The 20,315-nt window shown below is 41.9% G+C and overlaps 2 protein-coding genes across 3 annotated transcripts; one reads left to right on the top strand and one right to left on the bottom strand.

Annotated features, from left to right (window-relative positions):
* Positions 1 to 1,085: 1,085 nt before the first annotated feature.
* On the bottom strand, positions 1,086 to 5,947 carry LOC103703192 (PI-PLC X domain-containing protein At5g67130-like). 2 transcript variants are annotated; one of them, XM_008785965.4, is made up of 9 exons: positions 5,569 to 5,945; positions 5,398 to 5,466; positions 5,185 to 5,307; positions 4,952 to 5,071; positions 3,321 to 3,419; positions 2,935 to 3,238; positions 2,626 to 2,849; positions 2,438 to 2,524; positions 1,086 to 1,391 (listed from the first exon to the last, which is right to left on the bottom strand). In XM_008785965.4, exons 1-9 carry the CDS (start codon positions 5,572 to 5,574, stop codon positions 1,233 to 1,235), a joined length of 1,191 nt encoding a protein of 396 aa, XP_008784187.2. In that variant the 5' UTR covers positions 5,575 to 5,945; the 3' UTR covers positions 1,086 to 1,232. The 2 variants fall into 2 exon arrangements, with proteins under 2 accessions (XP_008784187.2, XP_017697305.2); XM_017841816.3 differs by lacking the exon at positions 4,952 to 5,071 and having other exon boundaries at positions 5,569 to 5,947.
* A 7,471-nt stretch (positions 5,948 to 13,418) lies between these two features.
* Positions 13,419 to 15,207, top strand: LOC103703193. The gene is made up of 3 exons (XM_008785966.4): positions 13,419 to 14,180; positions 14,258 to 14,443; positions 14,543 to 15,207. Exons 1-3 carry the CDS (start codon positions 13,698 to 13,700, stop codon positions 14,828 to 14,830), a joined length of 957 nt encoding a protein of 318 aa, XP_008784188.1. The 5' UTR covers positions 13,419 to 13,697; the 3' UTR covers positions 14,831 to 15,207.
* The last annotated feature ends 5,108 nt before the right edge of the window (positions 15,208 to 20,315 follow it).

Raw genomic sequence — 20,315 nt, 5'->3', positions numbered from 1 at the left:
GAAGGGTCGAGTTTATTGTTTGCTCTGATGTCCATCCCAACCTAATAATTAAGCAAATATTTGCTTTGATTGTTGTGCATATGCATGTTTGGACTGTATAGTTGATTTCCTGTTTGATGTGAAGATGAATGGATAGATATTACAGTGGTGGATCGGGCCATCATTCCGGTGATTCTCTTGAATCATAAGCTCCCTACGTTTTGGTTTATTGGGAATTTTCTCTCTCTCGTCTCTTTCCACGCTTTCTTCCTTCAGAGAATGCTCTCTCAATCCCAATGGGATAGCATTCTTTTTTATCTGATACGTAGGTCATCGACCCACCGTGATATTAAACTAATTTTAGCTGAGGAGCCACTTTGTGCATGCTAATAAAGATTGGTAGTTATGATAACATTGTTGCTAACACGGGATCAACATAATCACTGTCTCATGTTGCTCACGTGGAACATTTACATGTTGGAAACGTGCAGCCGACCGTTATAGGATCGATTGAATATCCTATATATAGGGATAGTCTGGGGTTCTAAGGTAAGTTCATTTAGAAACATCAAAAATTCTTCAATGTTGTTTCGCCCTTCTGACTTGGACATTAAAGAAAGGATCCTCCGGCAGAAACTTTTTAACAAATGAATTTCTTGCAGGTTGTCCTAAAAGAAAACTAGTTCTTTTATACTTTAATTATTGCGTTCAGTTCGATTCTCCCGACTTCAGCCGACCCATCCTCCGACTTGGTTCGGAATTCTGCGGCAACAATGATAAACATTTTACCAGTCAATTGCGTATAGTGAAGAAAAGTTCTTTAAACGTGGAAGTCGCATATGATTACATGAATGGTGCCTTACGAGTTTACCCCGAGTTATTTGCCTTCTTTAGGATCAGTGATGACAAAGTGTGCCCTCCCACAAGACATAAGTATTGGCTGACCACGCCAACCAAAGTAGATGTCGTGGCGGACTTGGTTCAACTAATATTTTTTCGGACCCAAGGGTGAAGCCGGGAAGGGGAATGTAGTGAGTAGTATCGAGACGTTTCAGGCTTACACTCTAGCTTTTTTAACTTCCAATACATATCGAACAGGTTGGAGCTTACAGGAACAGGTTTGCTTTTCCCATAACAAAGAGAATATTGGGCTTAAGAAGTCTCAAAACTACTTCATTCTATTAATTTGCTCAGCTAACACGGCTGGCTCTCAATCACAAGAATCGATACATCATCAACACACAGACTACAATCTACAAAAGTAACAGGGCTATGACCACGCACACCACAATTATCCACCACCACCTTTGAAGTGGCCTTCCCGCAGCTGAAGTACTCAACGTTTTGTGCTGTCGATGCCAAGTGCGTGAAGCCTTGGGTGAATCCCCACAAGTGCCCCGGGAGCCATTAACCTGGTTGAACAATGGAGCAGACAATAAGATAGATGTGAGTTTGGTGCACACAGAACTGCTACATTACCATTCAGCAAAAGGAAATAGTTCAAAGAACTACATGATTTATCGACGAAAACAATTCTCAAAGAACATGATTTATCGACGAAAACAATTCACAGGCAGTCAAGCCACTTGCACCATTCACTTTGCCACAGCCCAATTTATAAGGTTGGTTCCATCTCCCATGGAAGTTGCTGAATCTCGACTCTCCTTGGTACTGTAACCATCTTTCTCCTCTCATAGATTGTCGCACCCATTCCCTCTCTTATATATGATTGCAATATTCTCATTTTTTTCATAAGTAGGTAATCATCTAGCAAATCGGGAGTCATCTGTCTTAATTTGTAACAATCCAGGACCTCACCTAAAATGACTAGTCCAAAAATATTATTTGGGTTCCTTGATCCTGTAAAAGTACCAAAGATCTATCCAACAAATAACTGATGTGCGACTAAACACATGCCTACACAAATCTTCACATACTCCTCTCGTTTAAGCCCTGACGTCATCGTCAGGCTAAGGATTTAAATCCATTCAAATCTAATCACAAACACCACGATCGGCTCGTGGTCAGCCCCAATGGATCCCTGCTGCAGTGTTCTCTAGTCCACATAAGTTATGAGCTGGGTCCGCTCTGATACCAAATGTCACGCCCCCGCCTGCACGGAGCACGTGAGACACCCAGTGCCTACGTGGAAGCCATATGAGGGGGAACACGCAGCTTTCCTGCTATTATTGTCCGATTCAGAGCCCGCACGTGCTGCTTAGATTCCTTTCCGGTTTTGTTTTCCACCCAAATGCGTCTGCAGGATTTGGAAGCACCTGCCTCATATGCTCAGGCTCTGAAACGAATTTAGCCGATGTGGGACCTTTCATAATTGATGTACAACCATCCGCCAATCTACCATGCATGATCATGTACCATCCTAACCCTTTCTTTCCTTGGTCACTCATGTTAATCCTAAGTGCCTATATTAGACCATGAGAAAGAAAATTTACCCGACCTTGCAATCTGCAATACTACCGCATCCGCAGATTAGTTGTCCATTTGCTATATCTGTAGCTTCTGGGGCTCCACCTCTATCACTTCTCTGCGTCGAAAGACCAAGAAAACTTAATTTAATGCACACCAGAAAATGTCAACTAGAAAGATAGTCTGATTTGATGAAATAAACATTGTTCTGCAACCTACCTTGTAAAAATCTACTGCTATAAAGTTAGGCCATCGGCTAGCTGATGCATTGCGACAGGTGTTCAGCATGCTCTCAAGTGGAGCTGAATTTTCCTTGCAAGCTGCTGGGTAATTTGGTGCGTCTGGAAAATAGTTCATCAAAACAAGTGACCTTGACATGGTATTCATGGGGGACGACTCGGCACGATTTGGGCACGAACCATCTTTCATCCCCCCATCTCCATCTGCATGCATGGAATTCATACAAAGATGATCCGCAAGAAAAAAAGGCAGCAGAAATGATGTTCTTTCTACAAGGTCTTAACGTACATTGGTTTTCTACTACGTATCTCCACTGATATGCGATGCCCTCGGCGGCTTCTTTCGAAGATTTCGATGTGAAAACCACCAAACGTTGATTCTTGTTGATCATGTCACTGAGCAATGGCCAGTCCCCACCTTTCTGGGGCATTCGGGAGACTGGGAACCAATACTTCTTTAGGCCCGAGGCAGTAAACACTTTAGTGAGACCATTAGGGGAAGTGACATAGTCTTCAATAAATATGGTGATGACCTCTGAAGGGTTTGCTTGGAGGAATGCCTGGATTTCTTTAAGCACATCGATGGCAGGTTTCTGATCAATGATCGACTTGGATCAGTGAAGAAGAAGAGTCGGACACAAGAGAGGGCTAGAAAGCTTATTTCAGAAAACTTACAAAGGCAGTGAAATTGTAGCAATTGCCACCAAAGGAGTGGCACAGCCAGATGTCGTTCAGAAAGTCATACATATCCAGCATCAAGCCCCTGACACCATTCTGCATTCAAATGGCAGTTAGACTATTGCAAGAACCAGAAAGTTAAGCTGAAATGCTGCATGATGTCAACCAAGTTCAACTAGAAGACTTAAAAGCTTGCTTCACAATATATGCTACCTTGTTCAATAAATATGCTATTCTTTCTGTTGAGTCGAAGCTTACTCGTAAATTAAATGGTTTGGTTCTCCCTCTCCCTCGTTTCTTTCAGGAAAAAGGATCAAAAAGAGAGAAAATGATAATGATGGTTTAAGTCTTCCTAGTCATATATGTAGCAAAATCTCCATGGATTACTATTCTAGCTACCACTGTGCCTAAGTTTTTCAAGGAACCAATTAATTAAAAGCCTATTCCAATATATAACCAGTATGACGTCGGTGCTATTGGAATGTCCACGGTTGTGTAACCAAACACTTGGGAACAGATCCGGTCCATCCCTTTGGGTCCAATGGACAGTTAGCTAGAGTTATCACACATGTTTGAGCCGGTCAGAAGACTACAGTCGCTGGACTGCAATTTTGAACTTCTAATACGATCTTCTCCAAAAAAAAAAAAGATTAGTGGTATTCCAAATTCTGTGCTTTGATAATTACTTTTACTTTGCATCCAAGCACCACAAATGCAATGTTTAAAAGGTCATGTGCAACATGATTTTAAGCCAAAATAAAGAGAAATTTTTTTTCCAAATTTTTCTCGTGCATGGATCCTCAGCAGTACATAATTTGCACTGCAGAATAATATTGTACATGGCCGCTATCAAAAAAATAGATAGCTATCAAACAAAGACAATTGTGATGGCCATCGAACGCCGTACAACACTTAGTAGTGTAAATGAAGGATCATATTTTGAGGAACTCTTTGCTCCACGTTCCTCTTTTGCACCTGTAGCTAACCATCAGATTAAAACTAATACCAACCACGAGATCCTGAAAAGCATTGGGAAAGGAATGATTTGTTTACACGGCACCACAAGGTGCACCACTAGCTGAGAGGTAATGTCGTTTTCCTACATGAATTCTGATTGAACAAGTAGAACTTTAAGCAAGTTAATCCTTATCTTCTTGAAGGTCGCACATCATGACTTATTATTTTAGTTAAATTTATACTTGTAAGTTAAATAAACGTATAGAAGAGATATTTTCCAACATGAGCAGAAGGGTTTCCAAGTTGGTGCCCTACCAACTCCTTATCTTTTCCTCCAAACAACAGACCGACTGCATCTAAATTAGATTATAAGCACAACAAACACCTGGAAATAATCCAAATAATTACAAATTATTAGGATGTTTAAGAAAAAAAACTCTCCCATTTTTTAAAGAATACTTCCGATCAAAATTAGCAACAAGTTCCTTCTTTTTTCCATTTTTTAAATAAAAACCGTCATAACGGACCCAACGGCGGCGCCATTAAAAAGAAATATCTACGCGGGCTACACATGGCGCGCGTGCTTGCTAATTTAATGGCACGAATCTCGCGGCTGCCGTCATCCAGCCTCGAGATTCGCGCCGAAGGATCAGACAGAGGGAGAGACATACGTTGAGCTGGTCGGTGACGGAGTCTTGCTGGTTCGTGGGGGCGAGGGTGGCGGCGATCTTCGCAAACGAGTTGTGGGTCGTGAGCCACGCGTACCGATTGAACGGCAGATCGCTCCCCCCCTGCCTCGCGTTTCGTGCAGTTCCCATCAAAATCAACCATCCAAAAAAATAAGAACATCGAATCCAACATCTACCCAAATTATAAGAATAAAAGAACAGCAAGAGATCTTGACCTTAGATTTGGGATCCGTGGGCTTGATCCGGGTACACCTTGGCCGGAATTCGCCTTCCGCGATGCACGTCTCGCAATGCAGCCCGGCGTCGCAGTTCCAATTGACCAGGCACGTCTTCCCCAGCTATAAAAAATTTAGGAACAAAATTTATTACTTTCACTTCAACAATTCGACAACTAGAGAAACAGAGCGTACGAGGAAAAATTAGCGGACCGGGGCAGCAGAGGAGGGAAGGAGCCCAAGCAGTAGCAGTGATGATACCACGAGAGGTACAAAAGATAGCTGCAATTTACCAATCGTAGTTAGAAAAAAAAAAAAAAAAAAGCTTGACTAATTAGAAATTTTGTAAAGAGTGAAGAGATTTAGAGGAAAAAATAAACATACCTTCATCTTCTCTTATTTTGATTCATGTAATAAGATTAGAAAAGAAGCCCAGAAAGGGAGGTAAGTGGAGGTTTCTCTTCTACTCGAGCACCTGAAAGTCTGGAGCGGTGGAATTAGAGGAACTTCTGAGAGAGAGAGAGAGAGAGAGAGAGAGGAGATGGGGGAATGATTAAGTTTAAAATAGGAGTCAGGAGGGGAATATTCCTGTTTTCTCGGGGAGCGGAGACGAAATGGTTTGGATGTGCTGCCGGTGCACGCTAGATACTGATGGCGTACCGCACGGCAACGGCGCGGATGTTCCGGGCCTCGGGAGAGAGACGAAAATTATACGCGCCGTAAAGTGCGCCGGTGGGATACGTGAACGCGATTCGAATCGAAGGACCACCCAGGGATCGAAGCATAGCTAAACAAAGTCAGTACCAGCCCCCTTTTTTTTTTTAAATGGATCGTTATTAAATTTATGAATGTGGAGTAGAGAGAGTTATGAGTAGAAGATAAAGAATAATAATTGCATAAAGGGTGCAAGGGTGAGTCCAGCAATATTATGGTAGGTGGATGTATTTACGTAATTTGATTTTAGTTTATCTTATGGTAGATTCAACTATCCAGCAATATGTCTATAAGTTCAGATGCGCATGAGACCTGGAATAGTGAAAAAAAATCATACATGTTAAGTGCTAAATATCTACTCAAGAAACATGCATGCACGGTATGGCATATGGCAAGAAAGAGCGAACGTTGAAGTATTTAATTATCCCTTTCGGAAACCAACTCACCACCGCAACTAGTTTTGCAAATCTCAAGTATTTAATTTCCTTCCTTAAAACCTACTCTATATTCTTCGCTTAGCAGGTTCTATTCTGTTTCTCTTTGGATAAGAAATGAAGGAGTACATGTCCCACCTGACCCTTAACTTAAGCTCAATCAATGAAGACCATAATTCTAGACCAAAGTTAGAAATCTACGTATGCGTAACTTGAAGAATTTTTTTTTTTTTTTAATTCGTTTGAGAAGAAATGGGCTCTTAAAGCCAAGTTACCAAAGGGGGAGCACCAGCCCAACCCTGTCTCCTAGACAAAGAAAAATGGCAAATTTGGCAGCCTCGGACCCTCCCCTTGCTCACGCTTTACTGTCACTATTGGCCACCTTGAAGGAAAGAAAGAGGATGCTGTCTTTTTTTTTTTGGGTAATATAGAGATTGTTGTATCTTTATGCGACGCCACTTTAACGAGAGTCTTGCATCCAAGTGTTTACGCGAAACTGGCGTCCATGACACCGAGGTTCCCTTTTTTCTTGGCCATGGGGCGGTGGATTGGATTGCTTTTTATATGGCACAGTATTTTTAGTAAAATTTTATGGATGGATGCATCATTCATCTCAATTTTACTTCATAATATTTTATTTTTTTAAAATTGAGGGCTGCACAGCAAATTGAGAGCTGCAGCCAAAATGGATAGTCACCTGTAAGTGACTAATTGTTTCTGTTGTTTTCAGAGGCTCATATTCAAATTCTACCAAATTAAGAGCTCCGATTATTCACCATGATCTCTCCTTCTGAGGCTATATATCTCATCTACTCTTGAATATCTTGCATACCCTTAAATGGCATGTCGTCCAAAATGAAAGAACTCTTACACCTGGTCATGTGCCGGTGACGGCTTCAACAACTGCCGACGAGCTCGAAAGAGAAAACAAAGAGGCACGGTTCAGTTATCACCCTCAGACAGCAAGCGGCAATCGGAACTATGGACTGATGTTGTGAAGATCCATGAGGGTGTGTGTTCAATCCCGCATCGATTATTTATTGAAAAGATCTTGATAGGGCTAAGAAATTTTAAAAAAATATTTTTTGGCTAGTTATTTTGGATAAGGTCTTAGATTGTGACAGACGTGGCATACTGTAAATGTATGCTGCAAATGACAAACTAGATGGTCTGATGCGGCCCATATATGACAAAGCTATAGTGAGAGAGCTGCATGGAATTCATAAATGACAGCTACAATACATATTAATGAGTCTTTTCCATGAAAATATAGAGATATTAGTACATCAAACTGCAATGTCGACAAAAAAAAATATCACCATTTTTTTCTATAATGATCTTCCTGATTTACGATGGTTTTGCTTTCACCAAGTGGCCAAGGTTGGTTAGTTTGCCTAGCTAGTAAGCTTACAATGGATTGGCAAATTAACTAGCATCATTTATATTACAAAGATAGCCATGAAAGGCATTACATTATATACATATTTATACACATATAGCCGATGGTAAAAATCAGATAACAATAATACTGATTCTAGATCATACTATTATTATTATTATTTTAAATTACCATCTAATATGGCTTAGATTTGTCATATCTAAAATTACACCTGACAACTTAGCTCACTAACCAAACGATGATATATCCGTTCAGATCAGCACGTGAATTGACAGCTTAGCCCGCCAATTAGACGATGATATGTCCGAGTAGATCGGCATGTGAATCTGCTGAATCAGATATTGAGTGGATCAATTTAATCACTGAAACTTTGACGTATCATCTCTAAGTCCAAGTGTCCAACTTTTACATTAAAGTTCCCAATTTGTTTTCTTCCTGCCTCCATGAATGGAATAATTTGCAAGTAATTTCATCAAAAGCTAGACTATCGTACCCAGGTTTCAAAAACCGTTCGGTTTGGTACAAAGAGCATGGTTCAGACCCGGGCTGATCGTAGGCCGGATCTCGGGCCTAAACCATATACATTTTTACTCGGCCTTCAAGCCTGAGATATTTAAGATGCAATATACTTTATGTCCCATGTCTGGCCCATAATCAGCTCTAGTTCGGATTGTAGTGAGTGGACTTATGTTCTCAGTTGGGCCTGGGTCAGAGCCGAATCAGGGTAAACCGCAGCACTTTGGGCCAAACTGCTACCAGGCTCAAATCCAAACCTTTCCTTTTCATGGGCCGGCGTCAAGGTTGAGAACTGCTTAGGGCTCTTCTATCTTCCCTCTTTTTTTCCTTCCCGTTCAGTGGTTGTATTGAAAAGAAAATTGCAGGGTAAGGGAGATAGGTGGCATAATTTCACAAAAATCTTTAATACCTTGTCAAGAGCAAAAGCATTGCTTTCACAATGGTCGCACAGACTGATCGGTCGGTAGGGCACAATCTCTAGATGAGGGACTACTGCAATCATTGTTATTGTTACATGATTTCGAAGCACTACCGAAGGACTATATGAAGATACGAAGAATTTGTTATTCACTGCCACTATTAACACAATTTTATTTGGTCTCTTCTCAAATAATTCATTCTACCTGCAGTCTTTTTCAGTGTTTGATGTACCTATTAGTTGTAATTGTCGATATGTTCCTTTTAATTGGACTCGTGATTCCGAGTATCCTAATTGCTTTTAAAATGCCTATGTGAATGCCATTATATTATATATATAATTTGGAGTGTATGATATGCATGTTTCTAACTTTGGTATATACATGAAATCATAAATCGAATAGTCGGTATCTGCACTTTCTTTCGTGTTTTTTTTTTGGTGGATTTCTAATACAGTATGTGTACAGATATACCCAATAAAATTAGAAAACAAAAAATTACAGAGTGCCTGAGGCAACTCCTCCTCTCCAGCCCACAAGGTGCTTCTAGAATGATTAGCCACATAAGCGACCACTCAATCCGTAGCCCCGTTGGCCTCTTTAAAAATATGCTTGGCCTAAAAAGCCCCATCATCCCTCGTCATCATCCGGATGTTTCGAAGCAAAAGATGGATCGAGCTCACATCCCTCGGACTCCCTGGATCCAACTGATCACCGTGGCGGAGTCACCCTCCAGGATAACCGAGCTGGCCTGTAGCACTTGTCGTGCATGTCAAAGACCTGCCCAGGTGGCTCTCAACTCCGCCCCGAGGACTGAAATGTCGAATAACTAGCAGCCACCTGCTGCCACCATCTTGAAGTTCGGGTCTCGTATGACAAAATTTGCACCTCCTCTTATGCCTTCGTCCAATACAGACCAGTCGAAATTGACCTTGAGGAAGCTCAAGAGTGGGAGCTCTCAGGTGAAGAACACCATATGAGAAGCTGCCTGAGTAGAGTGGGAACTCTAGACATGAAGATATCATAAGAAATCCATAGCTAAGATTTAGAGATTAAAAAGGCTGCTTCAAGGCATATCCATGTGCACTAGTTGGTTCCATTCATAAGTTCGATCCTTCTTGGCTTGGTATGTACCATATCCATCCTTGATAGGTGCACGTTAATCCTTGGTTTTTCCAACCTTGCTCTCACCTTATATTATGCTCTCCATTGTTGACGAGGAAAATGAAAAATAATAGGAAATGGTTAGGAGGTGGGGAAGGCATCTTCTTAGCTACTAAAACAGCACGAATCAAAGCTCGCCTGTGGGAGCTTTCTAGTTAAAAGCGAGCTTGTGGTAGTACTACCACCGTCCCACTGCCCCTGGTCGGTTACTTGGCTCGTGAGCCCTGATCCCCAGCTACATATTACGAAGTCCCCACGGCCAATTCTAAATACACCTGATACGGTACGACCCAAATCCAAATTCTAGCAAACCCATGGACACCTCGAGTCCACCATCCTCCACGTGGCACTCTGTCACTTAACTGAGTCACTGTCGAGTAATCTCAAGTTATTCCGCTCCACGCAACCTACGAATGTCATGGGCCCCAAAAATTATATCCGCACGGCATGCACGAAGGTCGCCAAGATGATGAATCGAGCTTGCAGGAACGAGCTAAAATGATTGGCGTGATGCACAGCCACATATTACATATAGTATGGAATATAATTTCTCGTGAGCCCCATCATTTGACACCATGTTTGCGGGCCACTAGATTAGCTTAAGGCTGGCACGAAGAATCTCGCTCGTGGGCTGGCCACATGCGGCCAATCAAAGCCGTGGGTGAACATTAACCCTTATCTACTCTTGGTTCGGGTTGCATCTTTCACACAAAGAATGATTGCTCGTTTTTCGTAATATTGACTATTGGATTGCACCCTATGCAGATCTCAAAATACTTTGAACTCTCTCATTTATTCGCTACATTGATCTTATAGCAGCTATTGTACGCTCCAACGGTGGATTTGTGCTTTCATGCAAAAGATACAAGCTATGCTCTCGCCTTGCAAAGTGTCAGCTTTTCTTTATCTTTTCTTTAAATTTGTGAAGGATTTGGGTCTCTTTTTTTCTCCTTTATTGACGAGAAAATGGTGAATATGGTGTTGTGTTTTGTTTAGAGATATCAATGAGGTAGATTTGATGCAGATAGCAAAATAATTGAAACCAAACCAAAATCTATTACTACCTCCCGAAACTAAAATTGAAACCGAACAATTTTTGAGATAATAAAACCATAACAGCTATTTTAAAAAAAATCATGAAATCGAAACCAAAAAACTAAAAAACGGTCTCCCTTCGTGCTAGGGTTTGTAGCAATATGGCTATGGATGGTCAACATTAAGTCGGATAGGAGGCTAGGATTATCTAATGGCCATTCTCATAGAGTTAGCAATTTAGATTTATACTAAATAAAAATAGTATTAAGGATATTAAATACTGGGTACGTTCTGTTTTGGGTAAGGTTTTGCATACAATAATAGTGAATGATTTTTACTTTTTAAATGCATCAACAAAACTCTCCCTATTTAATTTTGGTCAAAACCACCCCATTCAGTTAGTCCGAAGACGAATAAAATATCCAAATATTCATCCTTATTGACATCCCTAATTTTCTAACTTTCAATACCTCTTCTCATTTTTATTTCTTTATCTCAGAGATTGATTTTACTATCTTTTCTGATTGTGCAATTGATCAAAAATATGAGTTTCCTGCAATATTTCTTTTCCTTTTGTAATTTTTTTATCTCTCTAAAAATAGTCCTTCCTATGTGTGACATTCCTATTTCTTTTGTCTAATGATTATTTCTTATTTTTGTCAACAAAATTCTATAGACAATGCTTCCAATAATTATCTATATAAATAAAATTTCCTTTGGGTAGCATAAATAATTTTCTTTATTAGTTGCCAAAAGTTTTCTCTAAAATAAACTAGTTTTAGTGGTTAAATTTAGAACTCTATTTTCTTTTTGGTGAGCTTCTAACTCCTATTTAACTTTCTTTCAAGGCTTCCTATGAAAGAACAGTAATCCATTCCTATTGTTCCACTTATCAATATATCAATCAAGTATACCTAATACATAAAAAGAAAATATTTGCAGCGCCCATTAGCACACACGCAGGTGGTACTCTAGATATGGATTTATTTAGAACATTTCATGATATTTTATTTTTTAATTTTATTGAGTGTGTCCGAACTCGTGTAGTTTGGCATGCCCGTCGTAACCAAAAAAAAAAAAAAAAAAAATCTCAAATCTACTTCATTTTGATTTGGCAATCTCGAGGATGATCATCTACCACCAGCAACATGAAGGGTGAGATCAAATCATACGTGTAGCAGCGGTATTTATTCCCCACTCCACAGTCTCCAAGGCACTCCCATGATGCCATCTCTAAAATATTAAGGACGAAACGCACCGATTCATGCTTTCGAGTCTCCGACCACGGGATTTAATTCATTTCCTTGGAGCAATGTACCGCCGCGAGCACCGGGCGGTGCCCGCACGCCACCGGGCCACCGAACACGCGGGTAGCGGGACCCACGCGGCTCGTGTCGGAGCTCGAGTCAACGCTCGGGAGCGGGGAACCAGCTGGCCGGCGAGACCGACCCATTTGCGATTTGACCGGGTTCAATTTGAGCGCTTGGATTAATCCCTACGATAACAAAAGCTTTATTGGAAATAGACCAAATGATGGGATCTTGATGCTGTGTACTGGTCGAGCCCAAGGATTTGTGTTAATTTTTGCTAACAAAAAAAAAAAAAAATGTTATGGGGCACATCATTACCATGCGTATGACGGCTAGTATGGCTTGGAGAGGGTGTTGAATGTTGAGTAATTAAACATTAAGTAGCATTGGATCCAACCAATTTCTTTTATGTGTGCAAAACCGCGTTCTAATGTGTTTTACCTTCCAAAATATGCTCAACATGGCTGCAAGTAGTCAAAAGTTCTCCTCGGTGTGTAGGATTTTCAAATATTGTAGAAAGATTCCTGCCGTTTCATGTTTATGAATAATTTTTATTGATACATGATAGCAGGATGTGATTGGAAGCGGTTTCCAAGTTCTGTTCAAATCATACACTGCATGCTACCATGTTGGTTGTGGAAGGCTACGAGTGCCTCATCAATACATCGCATTGTTCTTAGTAATTACAGGTATTAATGACAATTTGTGATGAATATTAATTGTTTGCAAGTAAAATCGATGCGAGAAAAAAAAGTTAGAAGACTCCAAACCAAGTGTTTGATAATCAGGATAGAAAATATTGGTACTCGAAGCGGTGGAGAAAAGAAATTTATTCAGATTTCAGACCAACAAGCAGGAGCATTCATTGCGTGAAAGTTTCAATGTCAACACTTTCCTGTTATACTAGTTTTTTTTTAGAATACCAAGGGCTTTATTTTCCTTAAAATAAAAAAAGCACTAGAATTCAGAAGAGCCTGACTTGGAGAAGTTTTTGAAATAGAAAATAGTTAGTTTTTATACTCAAGTTCATGCCACTTATGGTAGCTCCTCCGAGTGAAATTCATAGATGACTACGGAAGATGCGGGTGGAAAGTTCGTCAGAAAGCTACAGTCCTGCCCATGGAAATCCAGATTAGCAAACCAGGCAGCCAGCTAATAAATGAACTGTCGACCCAGTGACTTCACGTGGTTGTTTCTTCGTTTGCAACGTAAGAGCCATAAACAAAGGCATGTGAAACTGAAGGCCAGCCCTCCCTTACCTTACGGCATGCAGCACGCAATACCAAGCCAAAAGGGCCAAAAAAAAAAACAGAGGAAGCCCATCCCCCACTCCCCACCTATTCTCTTCCCAGCTATCATCGCGGTCCAAAGGAAGGAAAGAAGAAAACGTGGCGTGACCGTCGGTGGGGGCGCAAGGAAACTTTGCCCTCCCAGCGCAGAGAAGTAGAGAAGAAAGAGAGATAAAAAGCGGGAATAAGAAGAACAGAGCAGTCTCAATACAGGGGAGATCCAGAGGTAATACGAGATGCACGCGAAGACGGACTCCGAGGTGACGAGCATCGCTCTGTCCTCTCCGACGAGATCCCCCCGGCGGCCAGTGTACTACGTCCAGAGCCCGTCGCGGGACTCGCACGATGGGGAGAAGACGACCACGTCCTTGCACTCTACTCCAGTCCTGAGCCCGATGGGCTCGCCACCCCACTCCCATTCTTCCGTGGGTCGCCATTCACGAGAGTCGTCCTCCAGTCGGTTCTCGGGCTCGCTGAAGCCGGGATCGAGGAAGGTTACCCCTAACGATGGGACCAGAAGGGGTGGCCGCCACAAGTCTTGGAAGGAATGCGCCGTCATCGAGGAGGAAGGCCTTATTGAGGACGAGGAGGACGCCAAGGGCCTCCCACGTCGCTGCTACGTCCTCGCCTTCATCTTGGCTTTCTTTGCCCTCTTCTCTTTCTTTGCTCTAATTCTTTGGGGCGCAAGCCGGAATCAGAAGCCTGAAATCGCCATGAAGGTGAATTTCTCGGCATGTCATTATGATATATATACATATATTGGATATTTATGACATTACTTTCTTATCTTTTCTAGAGTATTACGTTCGAGAATTTTTTCATCCAAGCCGGCAGCGATGCCTCGTTCGTGCCCACCGACATGTCGACGCTGAATTCTACTGTTCGAATGACATACCGCAACACCGGTAGCTTCTTCGGAGTCCATGTGTCATCGACGTCGCTGGATCTCAGTTACTACCAACTCACGCTGGCCAGTGGAACTGTGAGCGATCTCGTTCCTCTGTTATCTGTCATCAAAGCTTCCATCCTATAAGTTTTGGTGCTAATTACTAATCTTCCTCTCGTGCTATATTTTCAATAGATAAACAGCTTCTACCAACGTAGGAAGAGCCAGAGAAACCTCCATGTGGTGGTGACGGGCAGCAAGGTCCCTCTCTACGGTGGCGGAGCGAGTCTTAGCGCCACCCCGGCGAAAACCAACAGCCAGCCCGTGCCCCTGACGCTGAGCTTCAGGGTGAGATCAAAAGCCTATGTGTTGGGGAAACTGGTCAAGCCCAAGTTCTACACCAACATTCAGTGCTCGGTTGTGATGGACAGGACCAAGCTCGGCAAACCCGTCTCTCTCAAGAAAGCTTGCCAGTACGATTAGAAGAAAGAGATAGGGGTGGAGAAAAGAGATCAGAGTTGATTCCTTCATGTCATTCATTTTTCTTTAGTCTTGTGATCACATCTCTCTCTCTGGGCAGTTGCCTCTGGGACGCCAGGTTGGAAGGCGTGACTTTTGGGCAGGGACCAGTGGATGAGATAATAAAGTGAGTTACTCTTTTTCCTACATAGGTTTTGTGAACGTTATATATATAGAAATGTATTCAAGGGACAGTTTTTTTGACTTCCTGCATAAATTGAGGTGTGGCCAGTTAGGCAGTCACATGGCATGTCACTGTGAAAGAATTGTTTTTGGTGGTACATAGACATGTAATCATATATATAATATATAGAGCAAACAGTGGCATAATCTAATGTTGGCAATTAATGGAGTAAATTTCATTGAAGCAGTTTAGGTTTGTTATCAGTCTAATTACTAATGAGGTTTAAGTCTTGAAATGAACACCACATTGGTATTATAATAACAATGTATAGGTGAATCTAGATGTTGTATTCAATTCAAGGAAGCAGACGCAGGGGAGGGAGAGAGAGAGAGGCAGAACAAGGCATCACATGCCGACATGCCGTGTTCCCCTTCTCTTTTTTTCTTTTCAATGGTAGCAAAAGTATGCCATCTACTCGGTTACCACTGCAAGTGCATGATGAGTCGTGCGCATGGTGCAAAGTATATTTTCTCATTTGTAATAGTCAGTCTTAACTCTTAACTCGATGAATTATTAAAAAAAATTGCTAAACTAATTATGGAGTTAAATTATTTTATTTTATTTTACTATTTTTCTTCTTTAGAAATGAAACATGTGAAAGCCTTTAAAATATTCTGAGAAGATTGTACCTATCTCCTGTGTATCGAAAAGACACCCACCACATATCCGAATCTATCTCTTTGCATGACATGAAAAATTGGGCACGACTAGACTGTGATGGTTCACCGGAGCCTAAATTTTATAGGTTTCCGGTATGGGACTAATGTTAATGATCATGTCACATTGTATTTCTGTGCCAATGTTAACCTTTTTACGCCCAATTTCAGTTGAGGTTAGCGATGGATCAAGTTGGGACAACTACATGAAATCTTCATTAATATCCAACCCGGCCCGACATCGACCTAATATCCTTCAACCTGCATCCACCCATATGTTGACCTTTGTAAGACTCGTTCCGGACAACCCTCATATTTCATGAGACGAATAGAACAGCAGATTGGATTGCCTTGTTTGTTGTCCGGCATTCTAGGGACTTCATCTGGACGACTACAGCTAGAATCAGGCGCAATGCCTGCGGCAACTCCACTTGTCTTGAATTGTAAGCAAGAAGTACGATTGACAGGAGTCCAAGGCCAGCATTTATATTGTTCCACGGATTGCTAAGGCCGCTCACTTTGCTGCGCTATAGAGCTGATCAAAATTCGGATCGGGCCGGACTCGATCCAGGCTCTACAGTAAAAATTAAGTCCGATGGCTATGCCCAGACCCGGCCCGGTCCGACTGTCGAGCTTAAATTTTTGTCCAGGCCCGACTTATAAATCTGGTTCTAGGCCCATCTAGTCCGGCCCGACTCGATAAACCCGACCCGACAGGCCCAAATTTTTTTTTTGTTTGAAATCTAAAAAATAGGCCAGAAAGGCCCGACCAGGCCCGACTTGATTTTTTTGGTCAGCCGCTGTTCTTGCCCAGGCCCGACCCATGGGCCTTTTTTTTTAATGCCCAAGCCCGAAAAATTTCGGACTAGGCTGGGCAGGCGAGAAGGTCCGTGATCAGCTATGCTGCGCTACCAATTGGTCTCAGCAGTTGGTGGCAGCAAAGACTAACCAGTCCACCTGTGTTTTCTTTACTAGCATCAATCATAGAACACTTAACCACATGAAATCTAAACCATTACTCTCCAATGAGGAAATATTGATGTGAGGATCTATGCAAGCATGTCTTTAGTCCCACATTGGCTATGCACTAATTAAATCTTGGGTACGCATACAGGACCAAGGAACCAAATAATATTTTTCAGTTAGCTTTTTGGATGAGATCCTAAATTGTTGCAGTTAGAGTCTGGATCCTTTCAAGCAAAGTTCGCCGTCTCGATATCGAACTCCGTACCGGTGCCACACTAGCACTTTGTCATTACGGTACTGTAAGGCCCAGCCTCATTGGGTCAGGCTAAGCCTCATTGGGGCAGGCTAAGCCTCATTGGGCTAGCCTGTTAGCCCGACCTAGTATCCAAACAAGGCCCGAAGGCCCATACGAACCAGAACCAGGGCAAAGCATTGGTTGAGCACGGCGGATGAGGATGAGTCCTCCACCTCAGACTCTGCCGGAGACTAGGAAATCCTAGTCTTCGCTCTATATAAGCTCTTATCCATCCTCCCCCACCGGAAAGCCAACCCCAATTGGAGTTTAGTCGCTGGATTTCTCTTCGATTCTTCCATGATCGTCAACCGTGTCAGCATTACCGCCATGGCCCATCGTCGTTGGAAGCCAAGTGAGAACCCGACAACTTTAGATCGACTTTCTTCTCCCTCTTCCGTGACCTTTGGAAGCCCGATTCTGATCGGTGATCGCCAGAATTTGACCGAAAAGGGGCAAAGCCATTGTTTTCCCCGTTTTTGAAAAGCGAGTTCTTTTTGCTTCTGATTCTGGTAGGTTCTGTCTTCGATTTTTGTCATTAAGGCCTCCCTCTATTCCTTCACAGCGGCATGTAGCCTTGGCCAACGTTCTGGCTGTCAGAGCACCTCAATTTTGGGATTTAAGGGGTCGAAACTTCTGTTTCTGATGGTTTAGGCGCCAACAACCGCCGGCCGTCGCTAGCCGCCAGATGATTTCTGATTGTTTTTACAAATCCGAAGAATTAGCTCAACTCTAGGATTTATCATGGGAGAGTAATTAAAGACGAGATTTTGACATCTTTATTTAGACTAGATTTTGTTTAAAGTTAATGCAAAATTTTGAAATTTTACTGATTTTTATAAAATTTTTATTTTTGCTATTTAATTAGATTTTGAATGATATTATTTAAATTATTTTCGCCACCTGATTTTGACATCATAATGAGATGCCTTATATGCTCGTAGAAAGAGTTTCCTATGAGTGTGCAGCAGTTTCTGCATCTCCGAGCTTATGATCTCGAGTCAGAGACGTGATAGATACGGTACGAAATTTTTTCGGCATACTAAATATCGGTACACCATTTATACCAAATACTAATATCGAACTGGTATAGTAAGCTCTGCACTGCTCATCTCAGGCTTGTATGGCGAACCATGCTCTCTGGTTTAAAATTGGACTCGGTAGCCTTCCGGGTTGGACAGTAGTCAGGATGCTTCGGGGCTGTTTACTGCACCAAGAGGCTCCTGCTATGTGCTATGAACACTTCTGTTGCCATGTGAGATGACAATCTGCCTAGCCATCCACATGGACATATCATCAATGCCATCTCCCTTCGCCACCCATGAAAGCTGGTATAGTCAATGCTCCCATGCCTCCTCGCCCATCTCAACACCCACACCAACGTCATGCACGGCTTCACCACCATCTCTATTCTGATGGCAAACAGTACAGCGAGCAAGAGTTTTCAGTCGACTGTCGAGATAAACCTGGAAGACAGGGTTAGTGAGGTTGGCTTTTCATATTGTTTAAGCCTTTGCACCACGAACACGAGTTAATACTATCTAAAGGAGGATACGAAAAGTTTCTGCTTGGAGCTTAAATATAAGACATAGAGCCCTCACCGTATTGCACGAGTTCAGATTGATAACTCTGCCACCAAATGTATCCACCTAAAATTCCAAAGTATTTCTCAGATGGTTTGCAAGTTTCCTTCTCGTTTCAAAGCTGGGAGCTCTATGAACTCCCCCTCTCTCTGGCCACATGCGAACTACTGAAATCTCTTTATACCTCGTCAAACATCCAGACCACCGAAACCCTCGGTTTGCCACGAAGAAAATCCACTTTCATAGCATACAGTACAAGAACAGAGACACCCTACACAACCGGAAGAAAGACACATTTCATATCAATAATCACGGCAGTCCCATTCCTTGCACAGATTTTGCACTGACCAAAATGCGATAAAAGAATACTTGAAACCAGTGCAAGTTACAAACAACTTCAAAGTCATGACCTGAATAAGGGAAGAAAATTATACACCTATATAAATACTGAAGCACCCTTCTAATAAGCAATAATCTAATGGTGAACACAAATCTATACAACTATATTAAAGGGGAGTTCGTATCTCCTCAATGTGTGCTATGTATCAGTTATTTAGAGTGCCACATTTCCGATGTTTGGACTGACTCATCGATGAGAAGGAGGGTAGACGGCGACATGGTCACCCATCCTACCAAGCGTGGCTCGGAGTGGGAGGAGAGGGCAGCATGGCCTGAACACTACCACCACCATACCCCTACAGAAGAAATTAACAGTTGCACCCAGTGACTTTTATCAAAGCAAATGGATGCAATAAGACTTCCTTTTTCCTAACCTAATATTGAGATGGCATTAATGCGTATATACAAATAGGAGCTCGAGCCTAATGTTGAAATCACTGCTTGTCCCAAAAACTTAAGTTGATAGAATAAGATAGATTTATTTATATATTTTATATTTTCTTCCACTCTCTCTCACATGTGGGCCGGACTTTCGATACGAAGTTAAAATCACCATTTCTTCCAAAAGCTTAAACTGAAAGTAGATTTATTTATATATTTTATATTTTCATATACCTCACTCCCACAGCTTCATGTATCTAATAAGCATCCTCTGCACGCTTAACAAAATTCAGGAAACAAAGCGCCATAAGAACATATATATCCTATAGACTATCTTCCCTATAGATGTAACTACTCTGCTTCCCTATCTTCAACATCCTTCCCCTCTTTTTTCGTTCTTCCTTTTCATTTCTCACAACTTACCATGTAATTACCTTCTTTATATTTTAATAAAACATGGGGGAAGTGTCTCACTTCCTCCATTTCGCATCAACAATATTCTGGAAATCAAACTCATGAAGAGCTGTTAACCAAACCGAGAAACCCTATCACAGCCAGCAAAATGGACTCCGTACTAGCTACTACCCAAAAGTCAAGAGTGTTCCATGCTAATAACTTGCCAATCAATTAAAGGGAAAAGTGAACAATGGATCACTAGCTAGGTGCTCTGGAAACAGAGCACTACAAGCTTTGTGGTCTCACAGAAATGCCTCATTATATCTTCCACAGTCCCACCCTTTCAACTTTTCTTGTCCTTCTTGCCGCGTCCTGTAATCCATCAATTCCGCAGGACTGTATCACTTTTTCATCCCACATTCAAACCACTAGCTCCTAGTTTCAAGTACGAATCCCTCCACTACTCCACACCATATCCATGCTTCCAAATTATTACCTGCAGTGAGCCACGACTACCACCAGAAGCGAGACCAGATGGGCGCTGCCATATTCCAAGCTTGTTCCCATCAGGAAAAGTGAAATGGTCAAGCCA

The sequence above is a fragment of the Phoenix dactylifera genome, chromosome 10 (genome assembly GCF_009389715.1).
Source record: "Phoenix dactylifera cultivar Barhee BC4 chromosome 10, palm_55x_up_171113_PBpolish2nd_filt_p, whole genome shotgun sequence".
Classification (NCBI taxonomy): Eukaryota; Viridiplantae; Streptophyta; class Magnoliopsida; order Arecales; family Arecaceae; genus Phoenix; species Phoenix dactylifera.
The sequence above is the reverse complement of the archived record's forward strand: the minus strand, read 5'-3'. Positions and strand labels throughout refer to the sequence as shown.